Source organism: Hypomesus transpacificus, chromosome 3 (genome assembly GCF_021917145.1).
Source record: "Hypomesus transpacificus isolate Combined female chromosome 3, fHypTra1, whole genome shotgun sequence".
Lineage (NCBI taxonomy): Eukaryota > Metazoa > Chordata > Actinopteri > Osmeriformes > Osmeridae > Hypomesus > Hypomesus transpacificus.
In genome coordinates, this window is record NC_061062.1 from 8,566,548 (window position 1) to 8,584,833 (window position 18,286).

General features: G+C 47.9%; 1 protein-coding gene across 2 annotated transcripts in view; it reads right to left on the bottom strand.

Moving 5' to 3' along the window:
* Positions 1–1,460: 1,460 nt before the first annotated feature.
* babam2 (BRISC and BRCA1 A complex member 2) overlaps positions 1,461–18,286 on the bottom strand; it is a 51,847-nt gene continuing 35,021 nt past the window's right edge. Inside the window, exons 7-13 of one of the 2 annotated variants that reach the window (XM_047044867.1) lie at positions 15,082–15,191; positions 10,738–10,848; positions 6,215–6,314; positions 3,825–3,895; positions 3,499–3,581; positions 3,170–3,323; positions 1,461–2,232 (exon numbers count right to left, since the gene is read on the bottom strand). In XM_047044867.1, coding sequence (XP_046900823.1) covers positions 2,169–2,232; positions 3,170–3,323; positions 3,499–3,581; positions 3,825–3,895; positions 6,215–6,314; positions 10,738–10,848; positions 15,082–15,191 — 693 coding nt within the window. In that variant the 3' untranslated portion in view covers positions 1,461–2,168. The remainder of the gene's footprint in view (positions 2,233–3,169; positions 3,324–3,498; positions 3,582–3,824; positions 3,896–6,214; positions 6,315–10,737; positions 10,849–15,081; positions 15,192–18,286) is intronic. The other variant, XM_047044877.1, reaches the window with a different exon arrangement.

Sequence of the window (18,286 nt, forward strand, 5' to 3'; positions counted from 1 at the left end):
CTCATAACAAGAAATCCATATCTGGTAGCTATAGCAAATGGTGTAGTTGAGCCTCCCCAGAGAAGTAAAGAGTATAATTTTAATCATTCTGTCAAAAGTTCCCAAGCTAATTATCCCAACCTTTAATTATTCTTTCCCTCTGTCATTGAGATTGCTTAAATACAGGATTAGCAGATTTAGAGCATTAGAAAATGGAGTTGGCAGGCAAGAGACCTGTACAACATGAGTCAGAAGGTGAAGTGCACATCTTCAAAAGGTAACTTCAGTATCACCTTCAAACTGTGGGATTGCCACTGTGACTGAACCCTTATTTAAATGGTTTAAAGCACATTTGGCAAGTTTAGACGGAAAGATCTGCGCAAAAATGGACAGTAAGTAGGCTACTGCAAAAGTGACAAAGTTCAAGTCACTTAGGGAAAAAGTTTGTGAGTGAAAGATAAAGACTGATCATTGACCTGGTCAAGGCAAAGGTTCGTATGTGTTTCAAAACTTAGGCTGTGGGATACAAATATTTCTATAGTTTTTTTTTTTTTAAGGAATGTGACAGCATTCCTTTGAATGTTGTCATATAGTCAACTGTCAGGTTACTGCGGATGTTTCGCTTTGTTAAGTCCTTCATCGAAGATGCAACCCAACATTCCTCAGTCCCGCTTGCCCGCCCTATGGCTGACGAGCTAGATGATGTGAAAGCGGGTCGGAAAGGTTACCTAGAGAAATGTAGCAAGGAGCAAAAAAATAAAGAAAAAGACAACAAGAATCTGCCTTTAATTATTTTATTTATTAAAAGGGGCTTAATGCTATTAAAATGCCCCAGATACATTCATATTATAGTGTCCAATTAGACTTGACAGTTGCTGCTTTACCAACAATAAATATAGCAAAGGGCCAACCCCCAGGCAAGGAAAGACCCCTAACAGTGACCCTCGTGTTTAATGATGAAAACAAGCATGCACTCCCTTCATTTTTCTCATTCTTGCTCTCCTTCTCCCTCTCCTTCTCTCTCTCACAAACACACACCACCGTTCATTCCCCCATTTGGCATCTTCCCTCCTGTATATTCTCAAACACACTGCTCGACCAAGGCGCAGCCCACTACATTTCATTTCAAAATTGCTCCAAAAGATAAATGAAAATGTCTTCAGTAATTGGGTCACCAAAGCACCTTTTGGAAATGTTAATAACAGAATATTTCATCTCTTTTTTGTGTGTCAGTAGCTGTCTCGGACACAAACAATTCAGACATTAAGGTTGAATAGTCCCATGTTACTGCTACAACTTACAAGTAATGTGTCTGCCTAATTCCTCAATACATTTATTATCAATCAATCAATCAATCCATATACATCCTCTTTAGAAATATAAGATTTACAGACAATTGTTACCCTTTGATCGCTTTATCAGCAAACCACTTAATTCACTCAACACACCACTCAAAAAAGGGAAACCGGAAGTTAGTCAACTGACTTGATAATGGATTTATTGATCGAGATGGGGAAAAAAATAATATAAACAGACATATATTAGTAACAAACAGTAAGACTGTCAGTGAAAGCCAGTGAATTGGGGGTGGGGGGCACTACAGGTTTCAACAGTGGAAAATAACATGGCACAGACACAGTAGTTTCCAATTCAGCGCTGAACTTAAATTATCATGTTCATAAAATGAATTAAGACAGGTCCAGAATGGTCAACTAAATCATACTGACTAGCTTAAGGTATATAGTACAGGAGTATAGGAAACTGGTACATTTTCTTGTGTAGACCACCAATATGTGTCAAAGGGGTTCTCCGAGTGGATGAATCTTTCTGGAAGAGAGTTGGGGGTTCTACCATTTTGTAAAACGAGGGCCTTTCCAGTCCCCTGTTAACCAATAACATGTCGAATTTGAGGTATTTTGTTGGGAATCTCCATACTTACCCCATAACCTTACAAAAACTTTAATAAACAGCATTTTACTCCACACTTCCAAAAACAGAACACAGTTTCTCTCTATCAACAGTTTAAATGATGACTAGAGTCTGTACAGTAGGTAAACAGTCATACATGTCAACACACACTCACAGATACAAACACACAAACAGGACAGTGAGGATGCCGTTTTGAGACACCGAGAGTGTTTTAAGTCGCAATCACACCCATGTACACGCACACGCACACTGTGAGAGCCCTAGAGTTTTCCATTTGCAAAGGCCCCTTCTTGGAACTGAGGGATGAAGCTCTTGAAGTACGCTCTGTGAACAGACGGAAAGACAACGTTATTCAAACACAACTCTCTCTGTGTGTGTGACTGTGTACCTGTGCATGTTTGTATGTGTGTGTGTGTGTGTGTGTTGGGATCAACTTCAGGACAGGCCATCGGGGCTTAACTACCCTCTGCTCTAACCCAGGAGCTGATCAATTGGAATTCCAAGCATCTGGAGGATTAGCATTCAGAGCTCTTCAATGGACACATTTGAACACACACACACACGCACACACAAAACTACTCAACGAAAGAAAGATAAGACCATTACACTTTATGGAGACCAGTTTGGCAAACATGGCTAACTCCCATGTCTCTCCCTCTCCATCAAAGTCAAGGGCAACAAGTCCATGTCTAAATGAGACAGCACTGTTGAGGCCCCAGTGCAGGACTATATTATTGACCAGAACAGGCGTGGAAACCCAAGCTTTGTGTGGAATGAGGGTGGAGTGACACTGTGATGGAGTGGGTGTAGCAGAATAATAAATATATAGATTATCGCACCGGTCTAGACGATGTCATCTGTATCACATACTGTTAGTCTCCAACAAAGCAAACAGTGAACAACGAACTATGCCTTCAGATTATTTGGAACGTAATCATCATGCCTGTAATGCATCGCTTTTAAGTCTATATGCGACTAATGCAAGTCCAGGAGCACTGGGGTTTTTGGTGAGGTCTACTCGACGGACGAGTGTATCGCCGAGAAGTGGAGTGAGGTTAAGAACGCTATTTTGTAGCCCAGCATATTAAGGTGTAGGTATGGTGTTACACAGTGTAGTATCATACCACGTGTCTGTACCGTGGTACAGTTGTAAAACACAGCATCAAACAAATGTTGGGGTAGCAGTGCTTTCTGGATCAACAAGAAACGCCATACAGCCTATTGCGAGTGTGTCTCCTGCATGCGACGCATCGGGCCTTACTTGGCTCTCTTGGCCATCTCATTGCCGTCCCAGCGCGGGCTGTAGGGGTAGGACTTCTGCACCTGCGAGTAAAGCTGCCCGCTGCTGGTGAAGTGGTAGACCGACTGGAAGGTCAATGTGGGCTGGTCGCGGGGGAAATAGAGGGGAAGGTCCACTGCAGTGTGGGTGAAAGAGAGAGAGAAAACCTTTTTTTTTTTTTTCGTCAGCGTTGCGTGTGTCTGTTCATACAGGATGAGATGAGCCGTTTGTGGGAAAGAGAGATATAGTGAGAGAGAGAGAGACAGAGAGAAAGCAAGACAGAGAGAGAGAGAGAGAGAGAGAGGACTCACCGTGGACAAGGAAACAGAAATCTTTCCACATCAGGAGAAGGGTGAGCTTTGTGAACCCTTCTGCATCGTACTCAACCACACCCCTGGAACACACACGCCAAACATCACGTCACACATGCGTTTGGGTGTTGATCTGTGTGGCCCCCTAAGCTCCCTCTACCCTACCCTACCCTACCCCCCATCCCACCGAACACACACACAAACCAGTACATACACATACCACTTTCCAATGATTACTAATACAGCAAAACACCCAAACTCACAAATAAACTCCTCTCTGTTAGTCTTTTACACAGCCTCAAGCCACAGAACACACACACACTCACATTCCAAAGTGGCTGAGAAAAGCAGCAATGTACTCCCTCCTCTTGTGGTAACCTTGGATGACATACTGCACCTAGTTAGAGAGACAAAGAGAAACATCCATTCGATACATTCTTGAACATTTGTGTTGTAAAGCCTCCCTTGGCTGAAGCATGCTCAACTAGAAAGTGTGTATAAAATAAGAAACGGACCAAGGTTGGGGCCCAGTGTTATTTCCAGCAGAAGCTGTATCATAATGGACTTGGAGGCCTAGGCCGACGGGCTATTGTACGGCCAGCTATGTCGCCACGATGGACCCTACATGGAATCCAGTTTGTACTCCCTGGGCTTTCTTCCATAGTACATTGTGGTGGAGTTTTGCCATGTCTAGGCTTTCTTTCCACACCCACACCCACACAGTCTCAATGGGAATCTCTTGGAAGTGTGTGTTGACCGTTGGGTAGCTCTGTGCGGCCTCAGGCCTTGCTCGACCGCTGACCGTGTCAGGCAGGTGAGAGGGCCTGGGGTCAGGGAGCCAGACCGTGAGGTTGACCTAGTTCTGCCAAACCCAAAGTTTTCCCTCCCCGACTCTGAAACCTTGAAACACACACAATATTCGGCATAAAGTTGGATGTGTCTACCAACGCGGAAATCATGCCAACGCACGCACGCACACCGCCCGAAACGCACTCAGCCACTTGTGAGCGCACAAAGACACACAAACACAGCCACGCAAAAACTGGTTCCTGTGGAAGCAGGAACATAGACACACACTTTATTGAGGCCACATAAGGCCGTAATGATTCAGAATTCGGTCATTTCTTTGTGTACATTGTGCAAAAATGATGGCGGCACTATCCAAAATGCTGCAGAGCTACATACTCCAGTAGCTGTCATTGTTTAGTCAGGGCAAAAGCTTCCTTACCCAATATGTGTGTGTGTGTGTGCGCATGTCAATCAATGGTTGTGTAAACCTTTGTGAAAGTGTTTTTTCTTGGGCATGGACTACATATCTAATTGTGTGTGCCCACGCACACCTGTGTGTGTGTGAGAGACGGAGAGTGTGTGTGAGAGCAAAAACGTGGGTGACAGTGTGTGTGTGTGTGTGTTTGTGTGTACGTGTGAGTGAGAAAGTGTGAAAGAGAGAAGGACAGAAGGGAGGGAGGGATGAATTCTGGAACTTGACATAGTATACTTGACAAGGATCCCCCACTCAGTGCCTCCCCACACTGTAACAGGGGGAAACGCACGCCTTCCACTGACACCGTCAACGGGTTTGTACGATGACAGACAGGTTTGCTCACTCAACAGGTATTTGTCCGGACCACACCCAGGGCTCTGTTTCAGCTCAGTGTGTGTGTGTGTGCGTGCATGCGTGGGTGGAGAAAAGGGAGGGGGGGGATTATGTAACGGAAGACCGGAAGTGTTTCCTGTGGTCACACCTACGCTCACACACTCTAAACAGACATTTGATGTCAATCAGGTTTTAGATCAGGACGTGTTCCACTCTTGTCATTCCCATCTCCAGACTGCAGAATGTCATTGATTAAGACACGCTGGAGTGAGTGTCGGGACTATCGCTAATTTATTGTTAGCTTACATGTGGGGGGCACCATTTTTGGTTGTTGCCCCAAATAATTTCATAAAATACACTTTATATAGGTATGTTTCCATAAGTTTGTTCCATAGTACACCAGTTCTATATATTCATCATGAACGAATGAATGTGAGAAACTAACTCTTCCTATATGTTAAAACACATGAAACCATTGATATTACCATTGAAAAGTGAAATGTATTTGCATTGGCAAAAAAAAGATAATAAAAGCCACACTTGACTCATTTGGAATGCACTTTCCAGTCCCTCCATCTCTTCCCTTCTATTCTTCTTCCTCAGTGCATCTCTCTCCTGTCCTGTCTCCCTGCCCCGACAAGTGACAACAACCCCCAGACCTCCGCTGTGGCCTCTCTGCCCGGTGCCCAGTTGACCCTCCGCTGGGCACACCCCCACGGACAGGGGGTTGTCCTGGAGGTCTGATGGCGACAAACGGATGCGGCCTCCCCGCTGGAGAGGGTCCAGGTGTGGGTGTAGAGGAGGGGAGATGCTGCCCCCTGCCCGCCCGCCCTCCGACCCTGGGGCTACTGACATGGCAGTGTATCTACCATCCATCTCTACCTGTCAGTTCACACACACATCGTGGTGCCCGGACGGGCTATGGAGGGAGGCCAGCACGCCCACGTCCACATGCACATGAGGTAGTGCACGCACTAACACACACCGTCACAAAGATGTACACAGGCACATCCATTGATGTAGTAGAGCACCACCTTAGAAACATGCACAGCAACAACATTTTACAAATAACAGCATGGAATAAAACTGGTTTACGAAATGGAGGAATCTCCTGGTTACCTTGTTTGTGAGTAGCTGGCATACTTGAGGTACGTAGTCGATTAGGCAGCCTCCACTGGGGAATGCTGGGATATGAAGTGCAGAGGAGCCTCCAAGGGCACTAAGGAACAGAGAAAGATGGCAGCTGAGAAACTACAGATCACTTCATTTAGGTGAGAGTAGTAGGGATAGTGGAAGACTCTCTCTCACACACACGCACGCACACGCACACAAAGAGGCACTCAGCACACTCATGCATCATGTCCACCACGACTTACAGTACGATACAGGTCATAGTCATCTTTTTTTCTCTCACACATAGATAATTGCTGTGAAACAAACATGCAATACACATAAAGAAAAACCCTAAACTCCTATATGGGCTGAGAACTGTAATTGTGTTGGTGTGCATTTCCAACGACTGTGTAGCAGTTTAGCTGTGAACTGTGGGCCGAACCTCACCCTGCTCTTCAAACACAAGAGCTCTCAGAGGTGGAGGTTTCAGGTACTGCCCACGCACATGAACACAATCACACGCGAGCACGTGTAAGTACACACGCACACACATGGCACATACAGTGCGCACACGCAAGTATAGCGCACCATAGCTTTCATTCAACTCACGTGTCCCTTTATTTGCATATCTTTCCCTTTATGCACACCAAAAGAAAAAAACACACACACCGCTGAAGTTAGTAACTGTGGTACCGAGAAACTCGAACAGTTAAAAAAGATCAAGGGAGGCATCTAGAGCACAAATAATACACATGTATATATAAATATATTTAAAGTAAAATAGAAAAGAATTCAAGACAACCATGCTCTTCCTCCCCACATCCTAACAAAATTGCCCCAAACCATAGTGGGCCAACCCCACTCCAGGCAAGGACCACAGACAGCGAGGACTTGGCATCAAAGAGGACCACCACGCCCTTGCAAGAGCATCGCTACCCCCCCCACCCCCCCACCCCCCCCCCCCCCCCCCCCCCACCCCCCCCCCACCCCGGGGAGCTGACCAAAGCCTCGTCGGAGCTACGCAACGTCTGTCGGTGTCAACCCAGCGTCACCCTCCCCGGGCTCTTCCTCCGCTACCCTCCTCTTCTTCTATTCCCCCTTGCGATTGGCTGCGTGTTCCTTGGACGTCTTTGTTCCGCTTCCTGCAGCGTTGCGCTGCTGACCTCTGATTAGTGTTTGTTTAATCAAATAGAAAACTGGCGCTCCTGCACATGGATGACTAATGGAGCGGGGAGGTTATTCACTTGTTTGGCTTTTTTCTTTCTGCTCGTTCGCTCCAGGCCAATTGAAGTGGTGGGTGGGGGTGATGGGGAACTAGAAGGTGAAGGTTCACTTAATGGCAGCTTTAGTTCAGCCCAACCGCAAACTTTTCAAGCAAAACATCTAGCACAGAAGAGATCCAAGTTGTTCATTTGTATTATACCATATTTCTTGGCCGATTCACAACGGCAAAATTTCGAAGCGTCACTAGCCTGTGCTCTGTAGAGCTAGCCATATGGATGAGAATGACCCGCTTTAGGGGGTTAATGTCAGCATGCGCTACAAACAGCGTACGCTGCGCAACATTAGCTTGAGTTGAACGTGTCAGAGGTCACACAGCCTACAGTATGTCTAGATACGGCCTGAGGAGGAATGTTTGTGCGGTAGATATGGTCCGCATTGAAAACGATTCGTTATTTTATTTGTTGGATTGTGCCATCGCCAAACGTATAAACACTGCTTCCTGGAGTGCTGGGTCCTGTCATTGGGTGGAATTTCAAGCTCCAAACAAAAAGATCATCACTAAATAAACTCAAAGCTCCTCAGCAGAAAGACATTTTGGCTGGAGATGCAAGGATCTGTTTTATTTCACTGACCGTCATCTGTTGCTAAATAATACTCCCAATGGAATGAAATTCCCAACAAGATATTGCAAAATTTTATTCTTAGGAATGCATGTGTGTCCCGCAACGGAAAGTTCTCGTGGTCCCATGATGGGGTTCAAGACACATCTGAGGTAGCAGGAAGGTGGGAGTGCTTAGGAGTTAAGTGCTTGGCTCATTCGATATAGGCTTCTATTGAAAACCCCAGTGGGACAAGGGGAATAAACAGCTAATTGCAGGGATGTCGCTGGTTACAGTAGGCTGTGTTCTCAGAAGGGGAAGAGGTCCAGAAGTGAGCATATCGTGGGAGTGAAGTAATTCATCATGTCTCGACCTTCTGTGGGAGGATTCTTTACTGGTAGGTTCACCAATGGACGAGGGTGATGCAATGTCACGTCGCTTTGCTCTTCACACCCTTTGGTACAGTTTCACAATGTGCTCTACTGACGTCCTGCTAAGCTCCGGAGAATTTAGCTGTGATATCCAGAAACAGGTGATTCCAATGAATTTGCAATGTATTTCAACTTAGTTCCATCTCATATATATTTTTTAATAAAATAAATCAATAAATAATTTGATAAAAAATGCTGCTCTCAAATCCTGTACATTCAAAACATTCGGATAGCTTTGTGGGCCATCATCTGAGCTTAGTGAATACATATTAGTGCATTATCCTATGGGGTTTTGGCTGTGGTACAATATCCATACTATGCTAAGTAGCTTAATGACAAGACCACGTCTTTCGCAAATAAAATCCTAAATACCGTCTCCTATCCAGAGACAGATCTAAGAATAGCGGTGCCTTTCAGATGGAAATGCGCCCGGCAACAAACATAATGCTGTTGTTCCCTGTACGTCAGCCTGCTCGTCACTCATACACATGTTGACGGGCATATGAACAAAGACGTTGGCGACTGTCATTCAAATGGCGCTAAAATGGACATCTGAATGGGAAGGAGGTGCAATTAGTCGGTGGCCCTCTCAGGCAGACAAGAAGCATGTATATGACGAGGGGGGCGTGTTTCCAGATGAACAGGACCATAAAGCTTCCTTCACAATATTCTTGTGCAACAAAAACAACAACTGAAGGAGACCATGTTGACATGTGAATAAGTAATAAGGGTTGTTTGCTCCTTCGGTGCGCCTTAGATGCTAATCCAAAAATGCAAAGTGCACGTTAATCAATGGGTCTGTTCTCGAGTCATTATTAACAAAGATTAAAGGGGACAACTGACATTAGGCCCGTTGACAGCATCTCTTCACAATGACACAGCATTTAACTGTTGGACGACAGATGAAAACACAAACGCAGACAGGCCCCAAAAAAGGCTTGTATTTTCAGAAAATGACCAAAGTAGTGTGGTGCCAAAAACCAAAACAATCTGATGCAGTTAAGTAGAGCAAAGACTGTGTCACTGCGAAAGATCAAACCCAGATTTGGCTGCGTCCCTTTGTGACACCTCTTGGGAATCTCTATGCTACCCTGGTGGCTTCGATGACACCCTTCCATAGTGTCGGCGTTAGCAGCCTAGGGTGACATGATGTGGCAGACGGCAGGGAGAGGTGAGGGGAGTGGTGATTGAGGGAAGATATCTGGCAGCCCCCGTTGGATCTATGTAGGGACTTCCTGCAGCAACGAGACAGGCTGGGTCTCGTTGAGCGATTAATCGTTTGAGTGTTTGCATAGAAGTAGGGAGCGAGACCAGAAACTGTGTTGCATGTGACGGATTACATAAACATCTGCATTGAAATTGTGTGTGCCGGTTTGTTATCGAGCTTGATGGTGTGGAAACCCCACTCCCCTTAACCTGCTTCATAAACTACAAGTAAATGAAATACTTGGAGGAAACAAAGCATTTTTCAAAAGGAGCATCTTGACAACTCAACTCCAAATACGTCAATAAATACATTTATACCTCCATAGAATTGTTTAAAGTAGTGAGCCGGCATGCCGGAAATATCCCGTCGTCCACCGCTGGAACCAGGAAGTAGGCAATTCTAGGTTTGTGTGATATCCTTATTGAAGGACCCCTGAGGTGTTCCTGCCTTCTGCCTGAGCTGCTGACTCTGCTCTCAACACCGCCCACCAACAACGTTCGAGTCATCGTGTGGACCGGGGCTATTACACAACATCCTCTCCCCCCCCGGGCTAGGTAACCTTCTGTATGACTTATTTACAGTATGGGGTCCACGCTCGCGCACATTGTATGTAAACAAACACACACTCACACGGTGACAGGGCCGCGTATGACTTCATCAACTGGAGAGATTATCTCCAGTGACTCAGGTGGATGGTGACGAAGCGTTTTGTTTGCTAGTGTGAATGTGTGCGTGCCAGAAAATGAGTGTGTGTGCATAGTACATGGAGATCAGCGTGTGTGTGTGTGTGTGTGTGTGTGTGTGAGAGAGACAGTACAAGTCAGAGCAGCAGAGAAAAATTATGACTTTGGGGTTAGGGACGAATTAACTTGTCTCATTAAAAGATCAGGTTTCAATTATTTTAAATAACATTCCAGCTGCCCTTTCCTTTGAAAGATCCCTATCTTTGTGCATGTTCTGAGTTCGTCATGCCACCGCTGAATTCTTTCTCATTCCAAGATTGAGTTTGAAACCTACAATCTAAGTTGACAGACATCCTCATAATCACATGATCAAAAAAAGATTCACCGGTAAGATTTGAAGGGGGCGGGGGGGGGGTAGTCCCAGGGGCTTTTCCTGATCCCCAAAAACCAAAGACAGCATGGTGGGGCGATGCAGGGGTCTTGAGGGACATGGGCACTGGGGACATATGGAAGACTAAGGTGAGGGTGACACCAGGCAACATTGTGTTCTATTGGACTCACACACACACATGCACAGACACATTTTGCACATGAAAAATGATTGTACATGAAGACTTTTCTCAGGCTCCGTCGTCACTCATCCAACATGGGGTTATGTGCCAAGACTAATAAAAAGCTCCTTTTTTTTTTACAACGGTTGCGAACAGGTAATATTTCCGCAGTACCTGCAGAAGAAGAATCCGTCAGACCGGGAACAACCAGCCGCACAGGAAACATAAAGACAAACCCAGCAAATTCATGAACTTGAAATACAAAACAAAAACCACACCATTGCAAAATGTGGGCATACGAGGATGCCAGTGGCTGCTCAGTAAGGCACAAACACACAAACACACACACACACACACACACACACACACACACGCACACTAACACACACACACACACAGGTTCCCAGAGGCGAACGCAGTGACAAAAAAACAATTCTGTTTCAGTCTGTGTTTGTAGATTTTTCCGGGCTCCTAAATCGGGTTTGGTTTGGGGGCAGACACTGTGCCCACTCGATTCTTTTATATAACTGCAGGTTCCCTGCGAGACCAAAAGACTTGCGAAACTCCACTCAAGGACAGAGAAACATCAGGTGGATACCAACAACTGGATCGCTGAAAATAAGAATAGGATGGAGGATATAATACAGACTTAGTAACTTAAACCCGTTTGTGGTTTGATGGGACATGACTTGAATGGTTTCAACTGAATCTTCTTGGCGACAAATGGTAGTGTGCTATGCTACGCTACAATCCCATTAAGACACGAGAAACATCATTGTAAATTAAGATGTCTCATTTGAATGTATCAAATGAATTGCGGAATTAGATTTGTTGACATACACACACACACAAACACACAGTATGCACATAGATAGGTTTGTGTGTGCGTGTACCTCATTACTTGCATTGAGAAATGTCATTTCCTAAGGACACACGTGTAAAAGAGCTGTATGTCCTTTGTAATAAACAGCACAGGCTTTCGTGTGCACGGAAGAACAAGGTCTATCTCAACATCCCTCTGAATCAATACATTTATTACAAGAAGAGTAAAGGATATGTCAGACTTATTCACATCCCTCGGACGACCAACTGGGAGCGGTGTACAGTACATATCGGCAAATCTATAAGGGTCTGTGTACAGTAACGTTTCTAAAGGAAGTCTCTCTGGGAGAGGGAGAGATAAAGAAAGAGAGACAGAGAGATGAAGCGAGAGGTTAGAGTTAAGAATAAATACAGAGATAAAACAGAGCAAGGAGAAGAAACACCACAAAGGAGAGACAGGAAAAGAGAGAGTGAGAGAGAAAGAGGGGGGGGGGGGTTTACGGGTGTAGTGGGCTGAAGGGAAGCTGCAGGCTTTCGCTCCCCAACCGTCAGATCCTGGAGCTAGAGCCGGCCTCTGAGGGGGAGCCGGGAAAGAGATATCAAACAGCTCAGGAGAGATGGGAGAGGAAGAGGAGCGGAGCGGGGGGGGGGGGGGGGGAGGAGGAGGAAAAGAGACCCCTGTGCACGTTTCTTTTTTCCCCCTCCTCAGCTCTCGCTCCGTTTCTCCTCCTTCCCGTTTTGGCGGAGCAACGAGCGACCTTGCCGGGTAGAGCGCTGACGCTTCTCTCCCTTTCAAGTCCCACTCACTCCCTCTCTCCCTTTGAGGATCAGCCGGAGGGATCAGGAGAGGAGAGCGCGAGATATGAGAGAGAGAGAGACACAGAAGGACGGAGAGAGAGAGAGAGACAGAAGGACGGAGGGAGAGAGAGAGAGAAGGACGGAGAGAGAGAGCGAAAAGAGGAAAGACGGCAACGCAGAAGGGAGACGCAGAGGAGATGAGGAAAAAGGATGGAGAACAGATTTGTCTTTTTTTTGAAGGCGAGGGGGAGAGAAAGAAAGCGAGGAAAGAGATGTAGCAAACGAAAAGAGACAGCGGAAGCAGTCGGAACTCTTCAGATGTTCCACCCTGCGTTTCCATATTCCCCTCTGTCGGACTCTGTGTCAAGCAAGGGGACAGCTTGCTGGGGCCAAAGTGGAACAAGACATCGGGGCCAGGACAAAAAAAAACAACAACAGGGCCACAGGCGTAGACGGACACACACGCACACAAATATACCCATGCAATTTACGCCCCGGGACAGAAATAAACACACTCCCACACAAACGCACATGGAAAAAAGGCAATCAAAAAAGAAGCCCTTTACTACAGTTCACTACGGCACACAAGCGCCTGCTCACATGCACTTCAGAAAAGCAGGATCAGTGGTTCACTGGGTTGAGTGCATGAGGTAAGGCCTTACCGCAGCTGCCCGGGTTAGTTACTACATGTCATCCCCCCTCTCTCCCCTCCCCCCCCCCCCCTCTCTCTCTCCCTATCTCTCCCTCTCTCTTTCCTGTCTCTCTCCAACAGTTTTTCTGTCACAATCAGAAAAATTAAGCAGAAAATGCAAAAAAAAAAAAAAAACTGGTTCATACAAAAGTCAAACATGGGCAAGAAAGGTTAATTAGGTGTACAAAAAATATATATAAAAAAAGTACATGGAAATCCTCACAAATATCTCCCTCTCACTCGCTCTCAGTAAGGGTCGTGTGGGGTGCAAGCCTTCATTACAGCCAGGTTGTTGTCGCTTGCCTGTCCTAGATCCCTCTCCTCCCCCTAGCGCCGCACCCCCACTCCCCCCCCCCACACTCCCTCCCTCGTTCATGCCTTTAGCCTCCTTCTGTCCGTTTCCCTCACTCAACCCTGTGCGAGGGGTAGCCCCCTTAACGTTGCCGCACCGTCTCCCGAGATGAGGGGCTGTGGGGGGGCGGGGGAGGGGCTCGGGGCTCGGGGGGGCGAGCGCGAGGTCAATCTCACGCGCTCGTTGCGGAAGTGCGGACGCGCGCGCGGCGCACCTGCGCGCGGGGCCGCGGGAACACGCCGCACGGGCGGCTCCCCTTGAACGCGCGCCAGACGCCTCACACCCTGCTCTGACGCAAGGGCAGGAAGGGACAGGCTGAGGAATATTTTAGTCAACACGCAAGCTTTTGCGTCAACTCGAGGAGCCCCTCCTTTCGCTCTTTGGCACGCAGAGTTGAGGTGTACTGGAGAACGCCGAGGACTAGATGTCCTCGTTGGCGTATGCGCGCTCCCGCGCGAGTGTGGTGGTGATGGTGGGGGAGGAGGGGCTTACCTGTCCAAGTGCATCTCGACACATCCGAGTTAAGTCAAAGAGAGAGGGGGTGGGGGGGGGGACACAAAGAACTGTATGTGAGAGCGGGTAGGCAAAAGCAAGTATGGCGCAGGGAGAGTTTTTCCAAAGTAGGACGGGTCCGAGAGAGACAGAAAGAGAGAGACAGAAAGTGAAAGATGGAGAGAGGGAAAGAGGCAGAGTGTGTGTGTGTGCGTGTGTGTGTGCGTGAGAGAGTGAGCAGGGGCAGAGGCCCCTTAACCTGGTGCGACGGGGCGTGCGCTCGTAAATAAACATCAGCCACAGATTATTCTCAGCACGAATGCCCAGACCAGACCAAACGGCCCAAAGGTGAAAGCGTGTGCGTGTGCCTGTGTGGGCGTTTATGTGTCGTGTCTCATGGGGAAGGGGATACACTGAGTAGGTGACAATGTGCGTGAAGGTACGCCAACGCAAACACATCCAGTCACGCGCTTGTCTTGTATACCAATGCGCACATATCGCATGGAACAAGCGGAACACACAAGTACACACGCACTTAAGGGATATTCAGCTCGCAAAAAAAGACACTCACCCCACCAGTGACATACTGATTCTAAGCCTGTGCACACGACCGACCGTCCTCACGTCTGGCCGCGCTCAGGACGCCCACAGACACGCCGTGGTGCACCTCTCAGACTGTCGCCTCTCATCCATCTCCTGGTGTCCTCCTCAGTTTGTTGTTGTTGACAAACACACGGACGGGTGGAGACACGCAGACCCAAATGGATACGGACATCACACGCGGATGTTTTCCAATCACACAATTGTATTTTCCCCTTTGTCGACCTTCGATCGCCTATCGTCTCTCAGGCGGCTTTGTTACGAATTGGAGCAAAAAGTACGAAGCTAGAAGGTCATTGGGTTCGCCCTGCCAAAAGTAACCCGGACTGGGCGATTTGATTCATACCACTACTACTTTTGTCCACGTGTCGATAGATCGATCAATCACTTCCTGACTACTTGATATATCAGATGGGCACTTACTGCTCGATGCTTGGAGACAAGTAGAGTTTGGGGAACACCTGGGTGGCCTCGGCGTCCTCGAAGCTCACAGAGAGAAGGGCCACATCTTCACCTGGGTCCAGGGCCGTGTCCTGAGGAATAGAGAGAGGAGCGTCTTCAGGGTCACACACAGCTCCACACTTCAGGGAAAAACGACACGGACGAGGGCTCATAAGCTTGTCTCGGATGAAACAGGCTGGAAACACAACGTCTAACCCCTTTTCCCCCCCAGAAAAACACACCTGCTGTACAGAGATAGATTGAAGAGATGGCGCTATACTGAAGAATACACTGGGGCAAACATTAGATCCGTTTCACGCCGCCGACGACTCGGGGGCCCCTTGAAAGAGCCTCTCTTAACCGGGCAAACGCATTTTCACTTTCGTCTCCCCCCCCCCCCCTCCTCTCGATCCCTTTTCCCTCGAGTCGGCAGCTCGTCGGAGGCCTTCCTCGGAGCGCTCCCGCCACGAACGGACGGGCCGCTCGCTCGGGCGCCACGTGGCCATCCCGCCGAGGCGTTAATCAAATGTCTCACAGTCGGTTTGAACTCATCCATTTGTGATAATCGCTGCGCTCATCCCCACCATACGGAACGGGCCTGATGAGAGAGCCTGCTACCAGTCCGCGGATAGGGCAGCTGGAAGCGAGCCCACCCCCGTAATCGACTTGGGCACATTGAGGTCTGCCAAAGAGACGATGGGAGCGAATACCCTGACGCGGTTTGCCTGCTTTTCCACACAGGCGGTTTTAGACATGAGCGACCGTGCGTGGCTTCCCACTCACTGGGTATCTCCCCTCCAAGCTAGTGACGCTAATTGAGTCGCGTGCAACCTAATAGCTGCGTCGTGGCTGGGCTGTTTTGAATGAGGCCTCTGGCACTTTTCTGATATGCCTGGTCCAGCGACTTGCTCTTCGATTATGGGATGGACCATAGCTAGGGAAACCCATTGGCCAATGGAAACTATAGGGAAAACGGCGTAAAATGTCTGGGGTTGGTTGCCAGTACGACATGTTTAGCTACAATCACTGTTATTATCATTGCGCTCAATCAATTCACTATGTTTACATGAGCAGTTTAGTGTATTGTAGGGATTCTGAAATAAGGCAACATTTTTGAACCAGAATCTGTTGTATTGGCCATGTGCACATACAAGGAATCGGCTTTGACATTGTTCTCAAAGTACTCACACAGAAGTAAGTTCTGTCCTCATGTCATGTTACCCAGTTGTGTGCGCGTGTGTGCTTGTATGCATGTGTGTAAGCGTATGTGAACTTAAAGGGGGAGAGGTTGTGTGTGCCACGTCCGAATGTGTTGCCTCATTGAACCGGCGTGCGTCAATGTGGCACAGCGCGTCTGTAAATAGCACAGAAAGGAAGAGGCACAGCGACCAAGTCGGGTAAGGATGGATGGAGTGTGGGGGGAGGGGCGTTGAGCGTAGAAAAGGGTTGGATGTAGAGAGGTGAAGAGCGGGGGGGTGGGTCACTCCGGTTTGCGGTTGTCAAGGTGATCGGATGGGTTCCTCTTTTAGATGGCTCCTGCCTCGACTAAGTAATATGGAGGGGTTTGGAGTAACCAAGCAAAGGTGAGAGGCAGGAGAGAGAGAGAACATTTGGTTCTTCTGCATGGCCGGGCCGTGAGGCCCTCGGAACAGTCAGAGGCGCAGGAGTTCAAGAGGTCGGGGGAGAGAGAGAGAGAGAGAGAGAGAGAGAGAGAGAGAGGGAGAGGGAGAGAGAGAGAGAGAGAGGGAAAGAGAGAGGGAAAGAGAGAGGGAAAGAGAGAGAGTCGTGTTTTTTGAAGTGATTCAGACAAAAGGACGACACAGGGCTGTCAGAAGTCGTGTTGCGTTGCTGGCGCAAACAAACAGCCGAAGAGCAGACGAGGGGAGGTTTTTGGGGGCCGGCAGTCTGATGCGATTTGTGGCGTGATTATTGTGGTCCGATGGTACTTTTTTCAAAGTGTTTATCTGTTTTAGTGTCACTTTTTTGTAAAAAGGGCATGTACCTGGAGAGAGCTCCTGTAGAGGAAAGAAAAAACATGCCATTATGTTCCTACCCTGTTTGTGTGAGAGTGTGTGTTTTGGATACATCCATCGAACTTGGAGTGGCCTTGAATTGTTTGAGAAGGATGGTTTGCTGTTAAGAAGTGAGCCAAGAAGGAAGGCTGTATGAAGAGATGCTTTATGGAGGGGTCTCTCAACAATTACAAAACATATGCTGCATTCACATGATCAGTGTAAATAAGATAAATTAAATGTGAGCTTTCATTAAACAGCCCTACAACGTCAAACAGCAATGGACCCAAACATATTAAAGTTCCCCAAGCGCAGCAAAAGTCAATGCCATGCCCCTGTACATTTGTTTACACACGGATTTTAAGCCTTATTTTTCACTGTGATTTACTCAGGGCTAAGTGATGCCTGCTTAAATAAGAGGGAAAATCTAACATCATTAAAAAATAAATCCCTGCCCTACACAGGCCAAAGGCAGGCACAAAGACCCTTAATGAAGAGCCTGACTTCTGCTAGAGAGTAATGAGTGCTAAAACAACCCTGGTCCAAGTACCACGAGTCAGTCCTTCAGGGCCTGGAAGAGGGGCAGTTACTTACTTCACCCCTGGGAGAATGTGACTCACCACCTCCCAGAGACTAGGGTCGAGAGAGAGAGGGTGAAGGCTGTGTGTGTGTGTGTGTGTGCGTCCTTGTAGTGCAGATGTAGGACGCCCCAGAGCCATGCTCCTCGCACGTCCACCGCTCCCACTCTCCTCTTCTCCACTCCACTAGCCTGGCCTCTGTCTTCCTCCCGTCTGCTAGCTCTCTTCCTCCCCCCCCCCCCCCCTCCCCCTGTCCAGTGCTTCCTTCCGTCTCTGGATGCCACAGCCCCCCGTGGCATGTCCTCTGTGTCACATGTGACAGGTTGGAGATGTGACAGCTGTCCCTATGCCAGACCATGTCCGGCCAAAGTCAAAACACGTGCGCGCGCACGCGCCAACACTCAACAATGGAGGTTACGGAGGTAAGGGCACTTTTGTCCGGCTTATTTGCCCGTCTTCAAATGTCATAGCCGACTTGATGGGGCAGCTTGAGTGACACTGGGGTTATTGCGTAAGGACGAGTCAGGCTCCTGGGCTTTCTTTAAGAATCCTGAGTCCGTATGTTGCCCGCCCCCTCCCCCCCCTTCCCCAAACACA